This window comes from Eutrigla gurnardus, assembly GCF_963514095.1.
Source record: "Eutrigla gurnardus genome assembly, chromosome: 12".
NCBI classification, from domain to species: domain Eukaryota; kingdom Metazoa; phylum Chordata; class Actinopteri; order Perciformes; family Triglidae; genus Eutrigla; species Eutrigla gurnardus.
In genome coordinates this window covers 24,445,847-24,469,034 of record NC_139926.1, presented here as the reverse complement: position 1 = coordinate 24,469,034, position 23,188 = coordinate 24,445,847, and the positions used below count along the sequence as shown (strand labels likewise).

At 47.6% G+C, this 23,188-nt stretch overlaps 2 protein-coding genes across 4 annotated transcripts; one reads left to right on the top strand and one right to left on the bottom strand.

The window, feature by feature from the left end:
• Nucleotides 1-12: 12 nt before the first annotated feature.
• On the top strand, nucleotides 13-6,768 carry LOC311021542 (uncharacterized protein). Its single transcript, XM_084022145.1, has 3 exons — nucleotides 13-131; nucleotides 3,789-5,722; nucleotides 5,820-6,768. Exons 2-3 carry the CDS (start codon nucleotides 3,830-3,832, stop codon nucleotides 6,561-6,563), a joined length of 2,637 nt encoding a protein of 878 aa, XP_083878271.1. The 5' UTR covers nucleotides 13-131; nucleotides 3,789-3,829; the 3' UTR covers nucleotides 6,564-6,768.
• A 3,480-nt stretch (nucleotides 6,769-10,248) lies between these two features.
• On the bottom strand, nucleotides 10,249-22,577 carry ankrd50l (ankyrin repeat domain 50-like). Of its 3 annotated transcripts, XM_084022859.1 has the most exons (4): nucleotides 21,625-22,577; nucleotides 20,848-21,539; nucleotides 15,167-15,378; nucleotides 10,249-14,665 (listed from the first exon to the last, which is right to left on the bottom strand). In XM_084022859.1, the coding sequence occupies exons 2-4, from the start codon at nucleotides 21,273-21,275 to the stop codon at nucleotides 11,139-11,141; spliced, it is 4,167 nt and encodes a 1,388-aa protein (XP_083878985.1). In that variant the 5' UTR covers nucleotides 21,276-21,539; nucleotides 21,625-22,577; the 3' UTR covers nucleotides 10,249-11,138. The 3 variants fall into 3 exon arrangements, with proteins under 3 accessions (XP_083878985.1, XP_083878984.1, XP_083878986.1); XM_084022858.1 differs by having other exon boundaries at nucleotides 20,848-22,577; XM_084022860.1 differs by lacking the exon at nucleotides 21,625-22,577 and having other exon boundaries at nucleotides 15,167-15,373; nucleotides 20,848-21,054.
• Nucleotides 22,578-23,188: the final 611 nt, after the last annotated feature.

Genomic DNA, 23,188 nt, shown 5'->3' with positions numbered 1-23,188 from the left:
CGGAGACGGCTTGGCGGTCTCCTAGCAACAGCCAACAGCCGGGGAGGCGGTGCAGAGGGGCGACGGTGAAAGCGAGGGAGTAAATGGTGAAGAGGAGCAGAGCATGGAGGTCGTAGCGGCGCCGACGGCAGGTAAGACACCTTTCTGTTGTCATTCCACTTAATCACACGTCAACAGTTTTATTTATTATATATTCATACACTCATTAAGGTTTCCTTGGTCTTTCCTTTTTTGTTTGATACACATTAAAGTTGTATGTATTGCACTACTTTTTTTCTTCTATATATTGCAATCTCTTGAGTGTTTTCTAAAGATTAGTCTGATTTTTGGAGAAGGACTGCTAGTACTAATAAGCTTATTTTTCCATAACGTGACACCGTTGTCCCACAGCGCTAACGAGCCGAGCAACCGGACCCTCCTCATCTATTATGTAGTGTTGAAACGTGAACCTGTGACACACAGAGATGCACCTGTGACCGAGCTCTGCAGCACAGATACCTCCACCGCTCCACAGCCGTTACAGTCATACAGGCAGGAGAATGACAATAAGACAATCCATCGCCAGTAAAAACGTATGAAAACCAGTAAGTAAACCCTGAAGAGACCCACATGGGGGGCAGGGGACCTCTAGGGGGAGACATCCGGTCAGCAGTAGATAGAAGTGGAGTTGTCAAGGTTTTCTAGTCATGTATGAGACATTTAGTGTAAAAAGTGCTGAGAATGTTCACTTCTACCTTTTTGTTACACAAATTTGGTGCTAAATTTAATTTTAACTTCATTAAAACATTTAGAATACCACATTAAGACCCTGATGAACACCATAGAAGAAGTCAGGCTGCGATTTGAGGGCTCAAACATTTGAGATTTGGAGATTCCTGCAAGAATTGCATTTTTTTCGGGGGTTGGATGGCGAGCCCTTGTGTTTAGGTAAACTGCTCAGAAACACTGTTATTGTCAACACACCAAAGAAAGGTCTCACCTACTATGAAGACTAACATCACACATGAAGGAGGTGGGCTCTTGGCTCTCCAGTCAAACCCATTATATGTCATTCTAAGACTGTTTAGGGATCCGAGGCAGCAGGAATATTTCTATTTTTAAAGAAAAGTTCCATTTATTCATGGTATTAGAATAAAGTAGGCATGTCTTTAAAGGGGAGACTCATCAGCACCAAGAACCCACTTTCATTCACATATCTTAAAAGGTGAGAGGTCAAGAGACCCCTTCAGTGCACTTCCTTAACGACTCCATCCACTACTGCAGTTCATCTTATCAAAGGACGAGAATTAAGGCATTTTTTAACACAGAGAAAATAATGGCTCATCTCCGTCTCAGACCTAGCATTCAGTATTTGGAACTATTCGGTTGAAAGAGGCCTTCAGGTGTGTGTGAAACACTTCCTCGTCAGCCAAACGGGTGCACCGCAGCACACGGTTTGATTTCTCCACCAAATACACCAACGAGAGCTACACTGTTATTCTGTAAGCAGCTCAAAAAAATTGAAATTCAGTCGGTGGGAGGCAGCCAAAAATAATCATCGGATACATTTTCACTGTATTTATAACCAGGCACCGAAAACTTCAGAGCCCCGACATTTTACAGATCAACTACACAGTGTACTTGTATGTGTATTTATATATATCAACTGTTTTAATGTAATCTTTAAAGCTTGCTGATTGGTCTCGATGGCCGGGGGTCAAAAACATGCATATTTGTAATCCGGCTGTAAAAACCTCTATAAGGATAAAAAATACTTGCACTCAAACCGTTGAGAAATACAAATTGGAAAGCGCCAACGCCAACACTTGATTGTCTTTTCTTCTTGAATTAAATACATATTCTGCAATTTGAGTCATACTTTTGTTGGATTCAGACCAGAAAGATCTTTGTTCAGAACTTCAGCTGCATTGAAATGTGAAATATTTGGTAAAATAGAAAGTAGACGGCAGGACCGGCAATCGTATCCATTCCTATAGGAATATCGGTGTGTTTGTGTTATTATAGGCTAGCTTCCTGCTGTTTCGGTATCATCTCCATCATCACGTGGATGACAGACGTCGTTCACGGCCTCTTCTCCGCATCTCTTTCTTCTGCTCATGAATAAAACATCAGAGCGGGGTTTGTTTGCAGAACTGCCGAGTTGAGAAGTGTTGTGCTGTTGACACCCGGGCCGTCTCTTCACCTCCCACTCTCGCCCTCACTCTGGATGCTTCTGGCTGTCTGCCTCCATTTGAAATGCTAATACGTGTTCCTCGGTGAGAAACTTTCCTCCTTCCCCTCCGCTGGGTTTCTCTCTGCCTACAGGCTCATCTGTCTTACAGCCCTTCGCAGCCGCTTCACCTTTTTCATAAGTGTATGTTCACTTGATAGCATATAAAGGGCATAAAAGATCTGCTTTTCGCCACGCTGAATTCAACGTGTATGACTCTGTAAACTACTTTGAAATAATACTGATTAAGTCAGGAAATGTCACACATAAAAAAAAGTAGTTTCTGAGATGTTATGTGTATATATGCAAAGTAGGCATCACCCTGTACTAATTTCCATTTCCAGAACATTGGATGAAGCCAGGTTCAAAATTCTTGTTTCATTTTGACATATTAGAGTCAACAGAGGGTTTTTAAGGTTTCTCTTCAATCAGAAAATACTGCAAAGAGCCTTTACAAAAATAACATTTTGCCATGTTTTTAGGAATAAAATATATAAATCTGTGATCAACTGGATTTTGTAAGGAGGGAGAGGCCTAAACATATTACCGGCAATGGTCAATATCTTTCAAAGCATCTTTATTTACATATGTGACCTGTGGGCTACACAGTAGGTCAAAATAGAGTCTAATGCACTTGTGCCGTTGCCCATATACTAGGTTATTTACGGTAGGTTTTCAGCTGACTAGAAACCTCCATCGTAGTTATTTAGAGACATCTTCACTTATCCCGCTCATATATTAAGTACTAACTCTCTACCTGTCCCTCTGCACAACATGTTCTGGTTGATTTTGTCTTTGTTGACCGTTTTAGACTTTTAATGTGTGCTACTGCTTAAGTTTGCAAAGTTTCAGCTTGTGACGTCAAACTGGAATCATCCAGGTTCTTTACGGCTCAGAGACCAAAAACACATGTTGCCTGTTTCCTTCCTCCATGTGTCTGACCTCCTCCGCCTACTGAGGAGTTTATAAAAGCTCTGAAATCACCCAGATCACCTGCAGCTGCATCAATCAGTTGATCATCCACACACCTCATCTAGTTTTCTGTTTCCCTGAGAAGCTTAAAACAGCCATTGACAGTTCACCAAGGCCACACAGCTAATCCTGCCTATCATACAGCTCAGTGAATACACCAAATGTGAGCTATATTAGAAATTCACTTTCACGATTTGAGTCAATGAGACATTCAGTTTAGAAATATACCAAATATGAATCGAGTAAAACACTTGAACTAATAGATATTGCCATAAAACTGATTACTTAAATTGAAACGAGAATCTTTTTTCGATTACAGATTTTCTGGGTTTAAATGTGGAAATGATTGCATTGAGGACACACATAATTAATTGAAATAACAGCTAAACAAATGTAAAATTATACACATGAATATAATACAATTTCAGAATAAATGGATTCACTCAACAGATTTGCTGATGCTAATGTTAGCTAGCTTACTACCTACCTAATAGCATGTTTGTTGAGGGAATACAGTTTTAAAGGAATGCATTTACTTGTTGATGTGGTTCAGGCATTTCTTAAGGTCATGTTTTTAGCGCTCTTTCCCTTTCTTATGTTTCTGTAGGAGCTCAAACTGAATAGAAAGTACAGATTCATCCATCCATCATGATGTCTGTGGGAACTCCTTTGGGCAGCAATTCATCCTCCCCCATCCCAGGCCACAGTCCCGGTCCTGATCATCACTCAGATGGTCCCGCCCCTCAATCCGCCCCATGCTGGGCGGCTCAGGCCCGGTGCGACCTTGCGGAGGCAGAGGCAGAGCTGCGTCGCCTGCAAGAGCGACATGCGACCGAGACCGACTCCGTAAAGCGGGGTGTGGAGCGGGCCATCCTGGGAGCCCGCAGAGAAGAGCGCCGCCTGCTGGAAAGGGTGGAGCAGGACCACCGGGACACTCAGCAGCACCTGGAGCAGGTCCAGAGGGAGAACACGGCAGCCACCCGGGTCAGCCAGTCCCTGTTAGACCAAAGGCTCCGTCAACTAACTCAACTTCAGCAGCGGATAAAGGAGGTGGGTCGACAGTCAGGTCTGGATTCTGGTGGACCAAACCAGCTGCTGAAGGACGTTGCCGAGTTCCTACAACCCTGGGAAGTCTCGGTTTCCCTAAAGAAAGTGACTTTCAAACCCAGCTCCCAACCCAATGCTGTCAACTTTGGAGATATTCGTGAGCAAGAACAAAGCCTGTGCCTGCATGTCGGAGGTTGCGGGCCACAGGGCCAGCTGTGTGCTCTCCATTCACAGGAGGTGCCATGTGAAGACACAAACCATCAGGGCGCTGGAGGAGAGAAGAGCGCCCTTGGTAAGGGGTGGACCTCACCGACAGGCAGGGTTGTCAGAAAAATCAGCCTTTCGACCCGGAGTGATCCGGAATCAGAGGAGGAACGAAACGTCTCCTCGACGAAGATACATCGCTGGCTTCCTAAGTGTGAGCAGTCTGACTGGGAGTCGTACCAGGACGACGAGATGGAGTCGGCCTCCTTCCAGCCGCAAGGAGAGGACATTTTCCTGGCTGTCCCTACGGTACTTAAAAACACTGATACCAAAGACAAGGAGCAGGTGTATAAGATGAACAGTAATGTAAAACACTACTCTCCCAGGAATCCGAGGAAAGCGATCCCCGCAGTCTCTCGTAGGAAGCCGTCCCCCTCACCCGAACGAAGACGGGAGCATGCAAAGCTGAGTCACTGCTTGAGTTTAGACAGCGGAAAAGTGAGTCAAGATTCCAATAGTAGACTTTTTAGGTACAGCAACAGTGCCCTACCAATTCCCAGGATGACTTCAAGAGAGCCTCTGACCAGCCAAAGCTGTCTGGACCTCACCTCCAGGGGAAGACCTCACTCTGGCCTCAGCCAGTCCTCCGATGAACACTCTCTAGGGACCCATGGTGACAATGGCGGAGCACCATCCCCGACAGACAGCCTCGACTCCAGCTATACTTTCATCGTTAGCCCACCTGGTGACTACAACACGAACAGAGGCTCTTTGAACTACAATTGCCGTCTATCGAAGTCTGCCGTGGACTTGACGCACAAGACTCGCCCAATGATCGGCGGTGGGACGAATGATCACGTAGGAGCGTGGACCATGAGGTCTGGCAACTTCAACTCCATGTCAAGCTCAACCTCCCAAACTCTGAGTAGAGGACCTAGGGTCTCTGACGTGGAGCAGACCCTGGCTTATCCTACATATAGAAGTCAAAATATACTGCACCAGAAAAAAGGCACAGTTGCTGGCCCAAGTCAACCACTGGTGGCTAGGTCTTTATCTATGTCTGTCATCGATGGTTCCTCTCAAGAGCCAAAGAAAGGCAGAGGTGAGCCAGTCCTGGTGGAGCTGGAGGAGGAGGGAGACTTGACATCATTCAACCCCAGGGGAGTCCATCTGATCAGGCAGTTTGGGAAGCAGGGTTCAGGTCGAGCTGACCTCACGCTGCCAAGTGGGATCCATGCCACACCACAGGGTCTACTTTACATAGCAGACTGTGGAAATACACGTATTCAGGTATGTTTTTGTGTTAATTTTAGACACGTACAAACATGTGTTCTGTACTAAATTAAATTCCCACCTGATTTTAAAACTGAAACTAACTTTGAAACAGGTGACTGACCTTCGGGGCAATGTCCTCCAGCAAGTGACCTCCCCAAGTCCCGATGGCTCCGCCAGACGATGCCGGAACTACTTCGACATTGCTGTCAACGCTAAGGGTTTGATTGCACTGAGCTGTGCAGCAGAGCGGGCCCTGCTTGTCTTCAGTCGGCATGGTCGCTTACTCCAGACCTTTGGAGGCTCAGGTTGGGGCTCCGCAAAAGATGAACTTGAGGCTCCCAGGGGCGTAACCATAACCAGACTGGATGAGTTCTTGGTCGCTGATATCCGGAAAGGTTCCCTCATCGCTCTGAAGCTTGAACCTAAGACAGGGTCCCGGCTTGAGCGCACAGTGGTGACCGGATTCCACAGGCCTTACTTAGTTGCAGCTTGCTTGAGTTCAGGCATGGTGGCTGTGTCCGAAAGGGGCAATGAAACGGGTCGAGTTCCTTGCATCAAAGTGCTGACGCCAAGCTGGAACACAGTGAGAGTTTTGGGTGTATGTGCCGGTATGGGACCTGTCCTGGCCTGTCCCTGGGGCATCTCTATAGATGTGGATGGTAACGTGCTGGTAGCAGACTGGGGGGAGCAGCACAGAGTCCTGTTATACCCAGCACAGGGAGTGGGGTGGTCAATAGTGACCCAGGGCTTGAGTAGTCCACGTGGACTGGCCCTGCTATCCGGGGGCCAACTAGCTGTGTCCGACAGCATGCACCATTGCATCAAGATATACCAGTACAAAGAAATCCAGGACTAGACAGAGTGAGTTGATTTTTAAAACTATCAACACAACGACAATTGATCATGCTATTCTAATAGATTACCTGGAAAAACGGGTTGGGATATCTGGTTTAGCATTAAATTGGTTTTCATCTTATTTATCCAACCAGATTTTTTGGTATCTGTAGATGACGAGGTATCAACATGTTTTCCTTTAACTTGTGGGGTACCTCAGGGGTTAATACTGGGACCCATTTATTTGTGTGTGTATATATATATATATATATATATATATATATATATATATATATATGGTATATAAATAATCTGGTTTACTTATTCTGGCTCAGTAAATCAAGCTTCAATTCCACTTTGAATAAGGTCAGTGTTTTTAGACCACTAGGTGGAGCCAAAACACTTCTGAAGGGGTGTTCAAACCAGTTTGGTTCCATGAGTCATCATGTCTTTAACTGGAATGTGAGAACAAGTAAGAACATATGAAATGTTACAGGCTATTATCGTGCTATTCATTCATCATAAATGCTTAAACTACGAAGCTAAGATATATCGCAACAGGAGTCGTGCAACTGAGCAAACAGTGCATCAGTTTCCTCTCGAGAGTTCAGGGCCAAATATAATTGCTGATCACACCCTGAACACAGTTTATAGATTACATTACATTACCTGTATTATAAATATGGTTGATGCCTTTAATATTCTCTCACCCACAGTTGATAACCTGCAGAGATCAGATGTTGTAGCTGTACTAAAGTATTCACTGTGTATGGATTTAACATTCAACAATATTCAACCAAGACAAATGCAATATTTTGTCTTCCAGCGCTGCATTTTTGTGTGATAATGGTTTCAATGTTTCAACGGATTCTTGTCACGAATTCCTGCAGATTCTCCAATGTTTCACGCAGTCACTGATGTTTACTGACAACCAGTGGAGCTCGCTGGCTTCTTTTCAGTCCGCCCACTCCCTCCTTTCACCAGCAGTGTCTGTCACGTACATCCACCAGCCTTTGATGGATTCTGTATTTAACATGTGGACCCGCTGCCAGAAAGTACAGGGTTAGTGTGAATCACCGGCAGCGAAACCAGACTGTCATCCAAATGATTTTCTGTGAAATGTTGTCTGTTTATAGAAGATCAGGGGAACATTGCTTCTGTGGGATTAGCCACGAGTTACAAAGTGTGTTATATTTTGCAGTAACGTAAAAAGACTGTTTCATTTTGAGGATACCTTCTACTTTTACTCCACAATGTTTACTTTACTACATTTATTTGACAGCAGTTGTTACTCGTCACTTTTCAGATTAAGATAAAGTTACATTACTGTTGTTGTGGTAAAAAAAAACTTCAGTTTTGCATTTATGACATTTTTTCAGTATGGAGAGAAGTTAAAACAGTTTTCTACTCTTGTAATCCTGTAACTGATCTGAAAATAAAACAATCGTATACCTTTTTTTTTTCAGAGACAGCAACAAGCTAACATAATGCTGTGGTCAACCCGCCAGTAGTATCACGAAATATACACTTTTTGGGTTCAGGTTGTACCTCTTTAAACTCAATTTAAAGAGGAAAATACATTGGGGGAAGGGGCTGTTGGGGAACACGTTGTTGTACATCCCTGTCGCTGCCACTAGGTGCTACTAAAGAGTTAAGCGAGTGAACCTTGTTCCTCGGTCATCAGGTTCACCTGATTCCCATCAGCTGTTTCCTCGCTGATCAACCTTCCTGTTTGTCCATTGTTCCTCCAGGCCGCCGGCCTTCTTGTTTCCTCGCCAGCTGGTCAACCAGTTTTCCTCTTCTCCCAGTCCTCTAGTACCCCTCTATTACCTCTTATATTTACTTATTTATACTTAGCCACTTCTTGTGCTTTATTTTAACCCGAGAGCATCCAGCTTTTCTCTTTCACTCTCACTATCCAGCAAAACATCATTGCCCAGTATTTGCATATATTTGGTTTTGAACACTCAGAAGTTGTCTAAATTATGGAAATTAGAACGGATTTTGCTGTTGATCGGCTTAATTTTTTTTATATACAATAAGCACATTAGAGATGCCTTCAAACCAACGTAAATACACGTTCCAGATAAAGTTTACACTTGTTCAGTGTGTCTGTCTGTTGGGATCAAGTATTCTTTAAATAAAACCACATTTTTAGGAGGACATCTTGTGCTCAGTGTCTTCATGGATGTAGATGTAACACCTGAGCTGTGGAGGAAGCAGTAGACTGCATTTGTAAAAGGTTAAGAGGCTTCAAGAAAATAACAAATAACAGTTTTTCTGTATTCAGAAGCCATTGCTGTACTTTTTAAGTATTTTTCTCCCTGTCTCCCTGAGTGCCGGATGTTGGTAATAGGTCTACTAAGACACCAAAAACCAAGTTCTTGTTCCTTATTAGCGCAGTAGCACAGCTGTCAGCGCGCCATGTGACCGGCCTACGCTCACAAACGCACAGCGTGAACATGCTGTCTCATCATCAGTCACCTTGGCGACAGACGAAGGACCTAAAATTAAGGACGCTGCTGGATGCACTGTAGCGTGTCTTTGCAAAGGTGTATAATTTCAAAGCACATGTTTTTTTACTTTCGACTTCCTGCCACAGCAAGCTGACATTTTCTCTTGCAGACAATCTGAGAAAAAAGTCTGGTAGAGCTTTTTGAAAACCCCGACGTGCGGCTGTCAGTCGTCACAGACGTGGCTGAGAATGCGATGCATCAAAAACAGGAACATTCTGCCCCCAAAACTGTTCATTTGTGCAGCTTTCTGACAACAAAACATTTGTCAGTCAGAGACTGCTCGGGTGGAGAGAGCCTCATCACACATCTCGACATTTGTTCCATTATTTGTAGCTCTCAGTTCCTCCGTCAGCACTCCTGAAACACTGAATGTTTCTGTCTGCGGTTTATTCACATTCTAAGCACCGAATATCAAACTGTCAAGTCCTTGTCAGGAAATATGATGGATTGTGAATCATTTAACATTACTGTTCGTTAAAATGGCAAAGTATAAACTTCTTTCCAGTAGTGTAGAAAAATGCACGTTTAGCTTTGAATAAAAACCTCGGCAACAAACTTTAGAAAACTAGATGAAAGCAGTCGCCTGTTAGTAAATACAGTGAATTACAGGGAGGGGGGGCTGTGAAGAGTGGAGGGCTCGCTAACACAAAAATAAGTCATCGGAGTTGTAAGGGATGACAAAGCAGAGATTGAGGAGGGGAAAAACACTCATATATAATGCATTGTGCTGCAGAATCAAAGTGAATTGTTGAAAAAAAAAGTTGTCGACACAATGCTGAAGGTGCTACAAGGCCACGGATCCGTTCACTTAGATCCCACGCAAGTATTAAATAATAAAGCACTTCAGGCTCTCGAGGACCGCCGGGGGTACGAGTCCACAAAGGGACATCAAAAAGAGCACAGCTCTGAAATGTAGCTCCCAAAAGGGTCCAACTATCTAAAACATTTCACTGATACAACACATCACAAAAACAGAAGCGGAGGAGAAATTACTGCGACTTTCTCCGGCTTCAAACGGGTGTAAAGAGCGCCGGCTTTAAAGCTCCCAGGTGGCCGCCCCTCTCTCTCTGCCAGACTTTTTATCTCTGCGTGGTGCAGCTACATCAGAAGGCTTTCTGTCACATGTTGTAGTGGAACTGGATGTTAACTACACCACACGGCACACATTCACAAAATAAGCAGACAGGGGAAGACGGTTCGCCACTTTTAATGAATGAATTCAATTAAATATCAATCCAGATGCAAAAAAAAAAAGATAAAGAACTAAACATTTTTCTTTTTAAGTCCACCAACCCTCAGCTTTCATTGTCCAATGTTCATTTTCCTGCCTGCGTGCTCGCAGACGCCCTATCTGAGCCGGTTCAGGGAACTTGGCTGTCTTTCTTAGTTTGTATCATAAACCCACACTGGGGTCAGGCTTTGGTAGGCTTGCATTTCTGCAAACTGTTTTTGGTCGTCAGCAATGGATCTATGAGGGAGGGGGGGCGGTTTATAGTAAATATCAAAGACTTTCAATAGGCCACAAGCCTAACAAAACATGACCCGATCTGTGTTAAATGGGATCCACATTTGAAAATGAACACAGCTATGAATTAAATGAACGAGCTTGATGGTGTGCGAGAGCCCTGCTCACCACACACACAACGGACGGGCAGGAATGTAAGCTTTGATGTAATTCAGTTCCTCTGGTTAGGGGGAGGAGAGAGAGAGAGAGATCATGTCCTCTCTCTTCTGGACCCAGAAAGTCATTGTACATTGAAACCAAAAATGTTGTCATGAGCATAAAAAGTTCAATGTCTTGTTTTGGTACCGAAACGTAACCTGTAAATACCTACAATGTGGCTGCAACTGTATTATTTCCATTCTCAAGTGATTTTTCAATAATAAAAAAAAATGAACCCCTTCCCTAATATATTGATGTCAAATGATATGAAACAATTCCTCCCATTTGAAACACTGGAACAAGAGTTTATAAATGACTTCTTTAAATGACTTTATTTGCTGTTGATGAACTAATGTCCCCTAACAAAGTACGAGGCTAGTGAGGAAAGCGGAACTGTGGTGACGTACTGGAGCGCCGGTCAGAGCGGCGTCTCTCTCTTGTATAAGGCTGCACTGGTGGGACCCTCAAACTGCAGTTTGATGGCCTGTTTCAGATTAAGCTGCGGGTCCGTGGTTGTCATAGCGACCATAACATCCTCCGGCAAGGCACTGCATGGTGGGACGGGGCTAAAACTGTAGCAGGCAGGTGACAAAATGTTCTTCTGGGGTGCAGAATCCCAAGCGTCCCCTTGAAGTGGGCTCTGGAGCCGGTACGGGTAGCCCAGAGGGGGGCTCTCTCTGTTCTTAGCACCCACCACGGGGCCGTCCTGCCCCGGCGTTATCCCGAGAGAGGCCATGACCGAGTGCCATTTACCGCCAGCGCAAGTAGTCCTGCCTGCTTTTATCAAGTTTGAGTTTTGTTTGTTCATTTTGTCGTCATATTCAAGTCCGGACGAGGAGCCTTTGCGAGGCGGCTCGCAGTTGTGCACCATGGCGGCGACCGTGCAAACGGTGGAAGGGGGGCTGCCTTTGCGACGCCTCTGGCTGCTACCGTGGAGGCTGCCCACGGCGGAGCTCCCCGGCGGGGGGAGGGTGGAGGGGCGGCTGCGACTGCGGGGCAGCGAGTGCTGTTGGATCTGCTGGATGAAGCTGAGGCTGTCGGCCGGTACCGTCTGCACCGTGGCCAGCGAGTGGCAGGTGGACGAGGTCTGGGAGCTCACCGCGGAGTGGAATCGTTCCGCGGTGGAGGCGGGAGAAGATACCGAAGAGGAGGAGGTCGTGGCTTCGCCTCCTTTACTCCCGAAGGCGCCCGAGGAGGGGACCTTGTTGGGTTTCGATGGGGAGACAGTCTTAGAGTTAGGCAAGTGGCTCACATATGGCTTGGCTCCGTAGCTCTCCAAGAGTCTCACAATGTTAAAGTGCCTGTGTTTTCCAGCCACTTTGACCGGACTTCGGCCGTATTTGTCCATGTGATTGGGATTTGCGCCTCTTTCCAGGAGCATTGCGACTATGTTTGTGTGACCCTCCTGGGCAGCGATGCTCAGAGCTGTTGCCTTCTGGTGACAAGCGAGGTCTATGTTGACGCCGCTGGTCTCAAGGAGACGGCGTCCTACTTCAGCATGGCCCGTCCAAGCCACCGAATGGACTGGCGGTCTCCCCTCCGCATCCTGTGCATTGGGGTTCGCCCCGTGCTTTAACAGAAGGTTAACCATCTCCACGCATCCTTGCCAGGAAGCCACATGAAGCGCTGTGCGGCCTTCAGAGTCCCGAGACTCCAGGGGAACCCCTCCTTTCTCTATGAGGAGAGTAGCCCTTTCGAGACGATCCTCCAACACCAGGAGGTAGAGCAGAGGCCTTCCCTCTGCATCCCGAACATCGGTATCAGCCCCTCGCCTCATAAGCAGCTCTGAGACCTCGGCGTGGCCCTCCAGCAGGGCGGCGCTCAATGCTGAATGTCCATCGTACGCCCTGTGGTCAATGGGAGACCGTCTGTCCAACAACAGCCTGACCGTGCTCCAGTGACCTTCCTGGGCCGCCAGGATGAGAGGGGTGCGTCCTTCGATGTCCATCTCCCCGACACGAGCCATGCTGCCTCGCTCCGTCAGGGCAGCACACACCCCCCGGTGGCCTTCGCAGGCGGCGGCGTGCAGCGGAGTCCAGCCGAGGTCATCCTTGTGGTTCTCATCAAGGCCTCGGTCGAGTAGGGCTCGGACAACCTCAGTGGTGCCTCTCGCCGCCGCCAGGCAGAGCGCCGTTCTGCCTTCACAGTCGATGGCGTCCACGGCTGCCCCCCAGAAAAGCAGCCGCGACACGGTCCTCATGTGGCCCATCGCCGCAGCCGCCAGCAGGGGGGTCACGGCGGCCGCGGCGGGGGCGTTGCCGTTGGGGCCGGCCGTCTCATCGACATCGGCGCCGGCTTCCAACAGAAGCTCGACGATGTCGTCGTGACCCTCGTAGGCCGCGAGGAGCAATGGCGTCATTCCATCATGGTCTCTGTGTCCGGGATCGGCTCCTCGCTCCAGTAACAGACTTGCTACCTCACCATATCCTTTGACTCCTGCTGCTGTGGGAACGCAGAGGGCAGCGACCGACAGAGCTGTCCGCCCGTCTCCGTCAGCCAAGTTGACGTCGGCCTTGTGGTCCAGCAGGATCTCCACAGCTTCATGATGTCCCATATAGGCGGCGGCAATGATTGGTGTGCGGCCCTTGCTGTCAGCCTTGTCGACCTGTGCCCCATAATCCAGCAGGGTCAGGACAATTCCCTCATGCCCCCCCCACGCAGCAGCCCTGAGAGCAGTCCGGCCCTCTGCGTCGCATCCGTCCACATCGGCCCCCGCGTCCAGCAGAAGCCGGACCGACTCGCCGTGTCCCCCCCAGGCCGCGGAGCGCAGTGCTGTCCAGCCTTCGTTGTCGACGTGCTCCATCAGCCGCACAGCGGTGTCCGGCCCCTGGCTCTCGGCCCACTCCAGGAGCACCGAAAGCACGTTGACGTGACCCTGCCTGGAAGCCAAAGTCAGCGGCGTTTGACCCTGTTGATCGCTGACCCGCGGGTCGGATCCATGCGCTAGGAGAAGCTCGGCCACATTCGCCGAACCCTCGTGGGCCGCGCTGGCGAGCAAGGTCTGTCCGTCTGCAGAGCCGGGCTGGTTTACAGATGCCCCGCTGCCCAGCAGCTTCTTTATGGACACGTGCTTTTCAAAAGCCTGTCGCAAACTAGTTCCCTCCTCGTCTGTGCAATGCACTCCCACACTCGGGTCTGAGAAACAGGCTGCAGGGACGAGCCCACCGCTCATCAGCAGCTGAAGGACTTCCCGACTGACCAGAACAGGAGGCTGAACTAGGGACGTGCGAGGAGCAATAGCAGGCACACCTGCCCACAGCATCCACAGTGCCAATAGTGAAGGATTGTCTTTGTGGTGCCCTGAGGAAACTAAATGTGTGGCCAGCTGGCAAGTGTCCTCAATGTCCAAGTGGGGTCCCTGTAAAGTCAGAGCCATGGCGAGCATGCTGTGGCCCTGCGTTCTGCTGCACAGGTACTTCTGCGTGCAATACTTAACATCCGTCAGCCACTCGGCAAAGCTGGCGTGAAAAAGCAGCTTGGTGCCCCCGGGGCCATCGATCAGGAGTGGCGCGAGGGTTCGAAGCTTGTTCTGGAAGTCCTGGAGGCCGAACGCGGTGTCGTGCGTCCAGGCCGCTGTGAACAGCTGTCGGGGTGTGAGGGGCCTCGGGGCCGCCAAGAGGACGTTGAGGAGAGGCCTGACGTAGACGAAGAGGCCCCGGGGGAACAGTCTCTGGCACAGCCACAGGTAGAGGCCGTTCAGGGTCCCGGGGATGTCCCGGATCTCCCGGAGACCCACCAGCGCGCCCGCCACGCCGTCCAGCACGCGCTCCAGGAAGAGGAAGCAGCCGCCGCTTTTGATGTGCAGCAGGTTCAGCATGTCAGCCGTGTCGGGGGTGAGCTGGCGGCGGAGCGCCGTGTCTTCATCCAGCCGGCAGAGGATGTACTGCTGCACGTCGCGGACCGGCGGGGGTTTGCAGAGGTCGTCCAGAGAGAGCCTCCGAAAACCTGCAACACAGAAAGAGATTATTATTATATTCACTTTAATCAGCCCTACATTTTATTATTCTGGTTCTTCTCCAGTACAGCTATTTAAAACCATCTAGTGGTATCATCCTTCTGTCTCTGCAACACAACATGTTTTTCTTGTATTCTCCAGTGTTCCCTTTTACTATAGTTTCCATCCACTGATTCAGGTATAAGCAGATCATTGTATTTCTTGTCAGAGTGGTAATGTTGGAATCATCTGCTTTGCTGTACAAATAAAAAGTCTAAAAAAAATCATGTTTGTTTCCTGTAACCTTTTGACATAAAAACGATTCAATTTGTGTTTTTAATTAGTTGAGGATAACAATCAAACAGCAATTTAATTGCCCAATAATGGCAGCCCAACATCCACCACACACATGCCTGAGGAACTTCCTGTTCCTGTCTGGCCTCACGTAGACATTTACAACGTGATGGTGTCTATATAAAAGCCCATTAAGATGAGTCAGTCTCTCTTCATACCAGAGAACATCTTGCAGACGGCCTTGTTGTTGCGCCGGACGGAGCAGACCAGCAGCAGCCAGCCGGGCAGCAGGTGTTGGTTGGCGGCGAGGAGCTGAGCAATGGAGCCGCTAGTTCCCCGTCCCTCGCCGGCGCCCACATCCAGGGAGTCCACCAGCAGCATCAGGGTCTGGGCGGGAGGAGGAAGGTCCAACAGGGGTCCCAACACTGCTCTGAGGACACGTGACAAAGAGACAGATGCACAAAAGGACCTGATTAAATTTAAGATGGCCATGCGGGGACGTTAGACCAGCTCATGCATCACAGCTGAGGGCAATTTCATTTCAGGCTTTCAGACACAGTCATTAAAAAAAAGTTGCAAACAAGTCGATGTGTCAGTCAGACGAGACCACAGCCTGAAACATGACTCAGCGTTGGTTTAACTCAGAAGGTAAATTCACCTCACACCTTAAACACGGGAATACAGCTGTGATTACGGGGAACAGGAAAGGCAAATATTAAATCTTCTACTGTGATTAAAATATGTAAGGAAGAAAAAAGAAATCCCTCAGTCAGCACCCACACCTTACTGTCATCCGATGGTGACTCAGTTTAATGGAATCTCTGCAATGTCCTGCTCCACCCTGGTCTCACACACACACACGCAAACACACAACCATGACACCAACTCATGCAACACGACCAGAAGGATCTATATATATTTATATATAGCAGTGTATATATGCTTTAGCCCCGCCCCCTAAAGCATTCCCTGCTTTCTGGTCTGGTGGACTCTAAATGGACCATAATGTACTAAATGAACATCATGCTGGATTGAAGAAGACTTGAAACTAGAGATTGAGACCATAAACTCATGTTTACAATGTTTACTGAGATAATACATCAAGAGAGAAGTAGGACCATTTTCTCATAGACCTCTATACAACCAGAGAGGAGTCGCCCCCTGGTGGCCAGCAGAGAGAAGTAGGACCATTTTCTCATAGACTTCTATACAACCAGAGAGGAGTCGCCCCCTGGTGGCCAGCAGAGAGAAGTAGGACCATTTTCTCATAGACTTCTATACAACCAGAGAGGAGTCGCCCCCTGGTGGCCAGCAGAGAGAAGTAGGACCATTTTCTCATAGACTTCTATACAACCAGAGAGGAGTCGCCCCCTGGTGGCCAGCAGAGAGAAGTAGGACCATTTTCTCATAGACTTCTATACAACCAGAGAGGAGTCGCCCCCTGGTGGTCAGCAGAGAGAAGTAGGACCATTTTCTCATAGACTTCTATACAACCAGAGAGGAGTCGCCCCCTGGTGGCCAGCAGAGAGAAGTAGGACCATTTTCTCATAGACTTCTATACAACCAGAGAGGAGTCGCCCCCTGGTGGCCAGCAGAGAGAAGTAGGACCATTTTCTCATATACTTCTATACAACCAGAGAGGCCAGCAGAGAGAATGCAGGTTTATGGCACTTCAGCTTTGGCTTCACTTTTCAGAAACCTGACCTTGCGTGGGAGCACAGAGATCCAAAGTTGTTGTTTTTTGATCTCCAGACTTCTACCCCCGAATCTAGACTTGAGAGACCTGAGACAGGTTCATGAGAGAGATTAAATCCTGCGGTCGCCATGATTACTGCTCAGAGCTGTCGGAGCACGAAAACTTCATCATGAAAGTGCAAGTTGTATTTGAGAAGAAACGTTGTTGTTGTTGCTTCTAGATAATCACTGTGGCTCCCAAAGAAAAACAACTCCTGTTTCCCGACACCTCTGATAATGTTACGGTAGCTGTAGAGTAAGACTAGTTATTACAGGAACCCGTGTTCACCCCGACCTGACAAAGCCAGACCTGTGTTTAAACTGGGCCAGGAGACCTGGAGACCAGTAGTTACTGGATTACAGACGACGCCTACTGACACCTTTTGCCATCATCGACCGTAAAACTTCTTTACAATCACGACTGACTGTTTTTTCTACTTCCACACGAAAGTGCTCAAGCTATAAAGACTCAGTCACACCTTGAGGTGGAATTCCAATACTTTCAAGGCCAGACTAGACTTACTGATCTTACTGAAACTATATTTAATAAGCAAAATACAGGGAATTCTGTTTTGTTCAGCAGAGATCTGCAGACAGGCATCATGTTTTAAAAGTGACGGGTATGAACGGGTCACACGGAGGCTAAACCCAGGCTAATTATCCTGCAGCAAACACAGGGTGTGTGTGTGTGTGTGTGTGTGTGTGTGCTGTCATTAGTGTCGATGTGTATATTTTTAGGAAGGACCAGAAGGTCCAGTCAGTCACCTTTAGGCACCAAGCAGGTTTTTCTGCAGCAAAGGGTTTTTTTTTTGGCTGCCCCACTGCTGCTGCTAAATTATTCTATTCTATTATTCTATGGAAAGCCCTTAACCAGTGCTAATGTAAAACAAAAGATCATTGGACCTGTAAACAGAGCCGTTACGACAGAGATTTATGAAAATGAATAACAATATGTTGCACCTTTGCAAAGGTAGCTGTCAAGCCGAGATACTGGAGGTATTTCACAGTTTTTGTGGGTTGATACCCAGATACGTCCGTTTTTCATGATCATCACCCAGCTGGGGTGGCTCAACCCCTCCCCCCCAGACTTGGGTCCAAGCGGTACCCTGCTTTGTGGATCCCCCTTCTCGGATCCACAACCATTGCCTTTCCAGAAGCCTCCAGAACGTTCCTCACACCTTTATCATTGAACTCAAGCTGCTATAAAAAGCAGATATAAACCTCGCCCTGGGCTCATCACGCCTCTGTTTGCTTTAGTCATCGAGCCGACGCTCCCTCTCTGTGCAAACGGTCAGGTCTGGACGTCGGTCCATGGGTGACCTTTGACCTGGAGCGTATACAGGTCAGCTTGTCACAGTTACAGCAGGTTTCCCCTGACCACAATCACTTCAGACCTCTCAGGACTTCCTGTAGTGGGTAACTGAACCTGGATCTGGAGAGGGTGTTCAGGTTCTGTTCTCTGTAACAAACAAGGCAAACTAAAAAAAAAGATTTTTCTCTGCTTTATGTTTCATTTTTCTTGTCTTCTTTCTTCTCTTATCCATCAAATTCCCCCGTAACTGCTGCTGCACGCATTTAAATCTGAAAAATGTTTACTTGTCATGTAACGTACGCTCGGTGTATAAAAAGAGAGCCTCATTCAGACAGAAGAAAAAGAATAAATCAATATTGCCCTGGGCGAGATATGCAGCAATAACAACGAGCTACAGACTTCTGATACGGGAGGAAAATATCTCACATTCAGAAATAAGAACAGAACAGTTTGTGTGTGTTTTTTAAAAACAAACAGCCGGATAATAAGATATGAGCTGTTAAAGCCCACCATCTCTATAATTAGTAGAAATATGACTTCATGATGTGTGTATGAGCATTTGGTAACCATGGTAACACTTATGTATGCATGTCACCACCGTGTGAGTGTGAGGACACAGAACAGCAGTTCAGAAAGCAGCGTTTTGCGCTTTGGTAGCGCACTGCGACTAAACCCCTCCATAATAATAATAATAATAATAATAATAATAATATAACGCCTTTCTGTCCCTGTTAAGTATTATTTATGTATATTATAAAGTAGTCCAATAACTGATATTTGAAAGTGATATTTGTCTGCAGTAAAAAAAAGTAACAAACTTGAAAGCATTACTTCACAGAAATCAACATGACCTGAACACAAACAGTGCAGGGATCAGCAGGTTTATTATATTATAATAATGATCATTTTTGGGGGCGTGTCTTTGGCTGGAGGCCTGAAGGGAAGGCTGTCAGTTTCTGTCTAGATTTAGCCGTCGGGGACATTTTAGAGAGTCATGTTCAGGCTTTCAGAAACGTTTGACAGTAATTTATGTTTTGATGGAAGTGTGTGAATGATACAGTCCATATACTGTCAATCTACAGAATATTACATTTCAGGGTTGAAGGAAGTGTCCGTAGAGTTTTAGTAGGATTTATAAATGCAGGACAACTTCCACCACGCTCCTCTTGGTATATTTGTAACACGATAGTGTGGACACATGACACCAACCGGACCCTGAAGGCAACAATGGATCACTTCCCCCCCGGAGGCCGAAGCGAACCAAACTGCAGGTGTGACACCGACCTCAAACTGTCACCCCAAAACACACCCAGTTATTTCTGTGATTTAAGTCCACATGCAGACGTTTTAAATCTAAAATGTTTCACACATAAAGAGTTAACTCCTCCCGTCCCTTTCTCCGAGCCGGCGTTTTTTAACGGTTTGTCAAACCGCCGTTCTCGCATGGCAACGTTTCGCCCGCAGACACTTTCTCTCTCCCCGAAACACAAACAGGCGTCTGGCTGTGAGCCAGCAGTCTGAGAGAGGGGAGGAGAGGGAGGAATCCAGCTCTGGTACTTCACACCAGAGGTAAGCAAACACAGGAGGAGTGGAAAAGGGCTCAGACTCACGGCAGAGCAAACACGCCGCCGGAGAGGGAAAAAGTCCCGGAGAGGACGGCGACCTCGCCGACTGGTGCCGAGACGGTCACTGGGCTACTGGAGGCATTTTTCACCCCTTTGTTCTTTTCTCCCCCCTCCTCCCTTTTGCTCCCTTGCTGAAAGGAAGTTGTGTCGTAAATAACACTGTAGCATTCATTCACACTGGAGGCCCATTGTGTGCGCTGTGAATGGGCCGCATTATGAGAGGAGAAATAAATATAAGACGAAGAAGAATAGCTGCTGCCGGTTGGCTTTTCTTATTTTTGTTTTCTTCTTCTTCTTCTTCTTTCCAGCGACCGTCTGTCTGCGTCACATGTTTGTTTTTTACACTCGGCGTTTAAACTCGCTGTGTGTTGACGGTTTAAACACCTGCAGGAATCAAGCTTGTTGGATGTTTGTCTCACAACATAAGTTGATCCTCAAGCACTCGGTTTTAAGTGGCCGAGGGGCTTTTTATATGTATGAGTGTCGTATTTACTGTTCGTCGACTTAAAGTGAAATTGTAGCATATGAGGATCGACCCGACCGGGCGTAGCGTAGCATCGTACACTCATGCATGTCGTTTCGGATTCAGATTTGTGGATTCGTTAGATGCATACCCTACTTTGCTGAAACGCTACGTTTCTACGTATAGAGAAACTCTGCGGAGCTAACATTAGCAGAGTATGCTAGCACATCAATACCTAGCAATTTTATGCTACGCTAGCTACTGAAGGTAATGCCGAATGTATACACATGCTTTCTCCAGTGAGGGCGGTTCGTGGGCTCCATGGTAACCGACAGCTTGGCGGAGAAGCAGTGGAAGGGGGCGGGGCTTAGCGAAGGCACAAGTGAATGTTTGTATTTTACAATAAAATGATCTTGATGCCAAGCAAATTTAAAAACTGACAAAAATCCAAGGCTACAAATCAAATGTGCCTTCGATCGCAAATCAAAAACAGACCCAGAATTCACGTCGTCGTGACAACAAACTCTGAATGTTTTTGGTCGACACAACAAAACGTTGAAACCATTTACAAAACAAGAAGGAGGCGGGTCGAACCCCTCGTGTCGGACGTAACTTTGTTATCAACATTAATAATCACCTTTTACAGAATGTGCTGGCACACGTACGCTGATCTGGGATCTGGAGGCGCTCCTGAACATGCACCCACATGTAGGACGTTACCGTTTCCCTCAAGCATGCTTCAATAGAAAAACATGAGATTCAAACCTCTTGAAGGTGTCATCGGGGTCTCTCTGACAGGCGAGGGGCTCCAGAGAAGGGGCCACGGACGGGCCCTTGAGGATCTCCTCGTACCCGGGAGGGAGGAGCGGCGATGCCCTCAGCTGGTCCACCAGACCCAGAACGAACCTCCACAGCAGCGTGCTCCTCCGGTCCTCCCACTGGCAGAAGTGGTATGCCAGGCAGCGAGGCGCCAGCCCGGCCGATGACCCCGCCGCCGAGGTGGGCCATGCCACCTCCGTGCACAGGGCGGTCTTCCCGGCGCCGGGGCCCCCCGTCACCAGGAGCCCCGGCGGCTGCCCCGGCACGGAGCGGGTGTCCAGGCAGCGCCGCAGCTTCTCCAGGGCCCATTCCCGGCAGTAGAAGCGCCGGCCCCGGAGCAAGCTGGGGCTGCCCATGAACCCGCCGCTGCTCATTCGATCCCAGGGGTCTGACTTCCAGGGGAAGATTCGCCACCGCTCTCGTCTCCACGTCCCATAATCTAAGCTTCAAGCCGCCGGCACCGCTGGTGACACCTCTGCTTGTGTGACAGCTCCCGACGGGGGTTGCATCAGGTGATCGTTATCAGAGGTTCAGAAAAGTCCTTTAATGGATCATCTCTTCTTCTCCTCGGAGTCCGTGTTCTTTTGTTTTTTCCTGAAGCGCCAAAAGCGGAGAAGGGGGATCCATGGTTACCGCCGCTGGAAACCAGAACGGAGGGAAAAGAGTGAAGAGAGGAACTGACAGCGTGCTTCTTCTCCCAGATATAATCACACAGTATCTCACCCCTCCCCTGGCCACCGACTTCCTCCGTCCTCTGATTACAGACAACCTTCCCTCCTCGCAGCTTTTCCTGTCTCACTTCTCCTCAGATTTCCAGCATCGATCTCAAAACTGCAGATTGAGCACAAAATTCATGTTTTCTCTCCCGTTCATACCTCACACCTCCCTCCCTCCCTCTCTCTCTCTTGCTCCATCCCTCTGTCGCTCTCTCGTGCTCTCCGGTTTTTCCTGTTTGGGGTTTATGTGCCTCCTCCCTCGCTCGGTGTTTCTCGGCATGTCAGGACATGCAGGGGAGGGAGAGAGAGAGAGAGAGGGGGGAGGAGAGAGAGAGAGGGAGGACTTGTGTGGCTGTGGGCGATTGAACAGTTGACAGGTGGGAGGGGTTACCTGGGGTCAAGGTTCAGTCGCGGGGCAATACTACAGCGGGCAGCGGCAGCCTCCGGGTGCTGAGAAACACAAGCCAACGAGGAAAAAAATCAAAAACAACTCTGCAGTTCCTCAGCTGGCTGAGAGAGAGAGAGACATAGAGAGAGAGAGAGAGAGAGAGAGAGACATAGAGAGAGAGAGAGAGAGAGAGAGAGAGAGAGAGAGAGAGACCCCCATAGACTTCCATGTTAAAACACTTTTATAGCAGAAATAAAAGGCCTTTATATAATTCACCCGTTAAAGTGGAAAATAATTGAGGGCACTTTGAGTGACAGTTTGACGGATCGTCATGGCGACAGCAGCTACTTTGAGTGGCTGTGATGTAACACGTTTCATAAGGTCCACGCGTACCAGACCTCAGTTTGTTTTCTTCACGTGACGGAAGTTTTGTTTCATGAAAATGACTCATTGTTTATTTCTTTATTTTCTTTCACTCTAATTAACTCTCAGATGATTCATTCATGTTTCGTCTCGAGTTGAAAACGTTAATTAAGCACGACGACGTGACGTGCCACACTTGATTCATAATGGATGTAAAAATGTATGTTTAAAAAAAAGTCCGCTTGTAATTAAATGACATTGAAATGTTTGTTTTGTTGCCTTAATTGGACCTTTACACGTTTTTCATAAAATGCTCCCAATTTTCCGATGCTACTTCCACCATCTTGTGAAATATATACATTTATATATGTTTTTGTTATTAAACTGATCATTCACACATATTAAAAGACCATGATGCAATGCAAATTTAAATCAAGACATTTTCTTTCGAGGAACTGCAGTAATTCTGACCCCCCCGATGAAAGCATTTAAAGACTCCAGACGAGGAATGTCAAAAGCTTCTGTGACAAAGTTACGAGTCGATGACTAATCAAACAGCAGCTCCTCTCCAGTGAATCCGTCTGATTTAAATGTGATGAAACACCGGACGGAGCTGAGCAGCATTAAAACCGTCGCTGCTGTGCATTTTCCTTCCCGGTTGGACGTCAATTGACTGAAAAAATGACGAGACGTGACTGACCAGCGTCAACGTCGTCGGTCTCTCGGCATCATGCTGACTCAATCTGATTTACAAACGGAGCCCAGACCCTCGGCTGGAGGCTCGGCTCATTCTCTCGCTTTGTTTTGACCAACAGCGTCT

What these genes read in the sequence shown, in the direction of transcription:
- LOC311021542 (XM_084022145.1), top strand. Translation starts at nt 3,830, where the DNA reads ATGATGTCTGTGGGAACTCCTTTGGGCAGCAATTCATCCTCCCCCATC. An exon ending in GTGGAAATACACGTATTCAG is followed by an intron (nt 5,723 to 5,819) that starts GTATGTTTTTGT and finishes ACTTTGAAACAG; the next exon opens with GTGACTGACCTTCGGGGCAA.
- ankrd50l (XM_084022858.1), bottom strand. Translation starts at nt 21,275, where the DNA reads ATGAGCAGCGGCGGGTTCATGGGCAGCCCCAGCTTGCTCCGGGGCCGG. An exon ending in CCCGATGACACCTTCAAGAG is followed by an intron (nt 15,379 to 20,847) that starts GTTTGAATCTCA and finishes ACGTGTCCTCAG; the next exon opens with AGCAGTGTTGGGACCCCTGT. An exon ending in CGTCTGCAAGATGTTCTCTG is followed by an intron (nt 14,666 to 15,166) that starts GTATGAAGAGAG and finishes TCTGTGTTGCAG; the next exon opens with GTTTTCGGAGGCTCTCTCTG.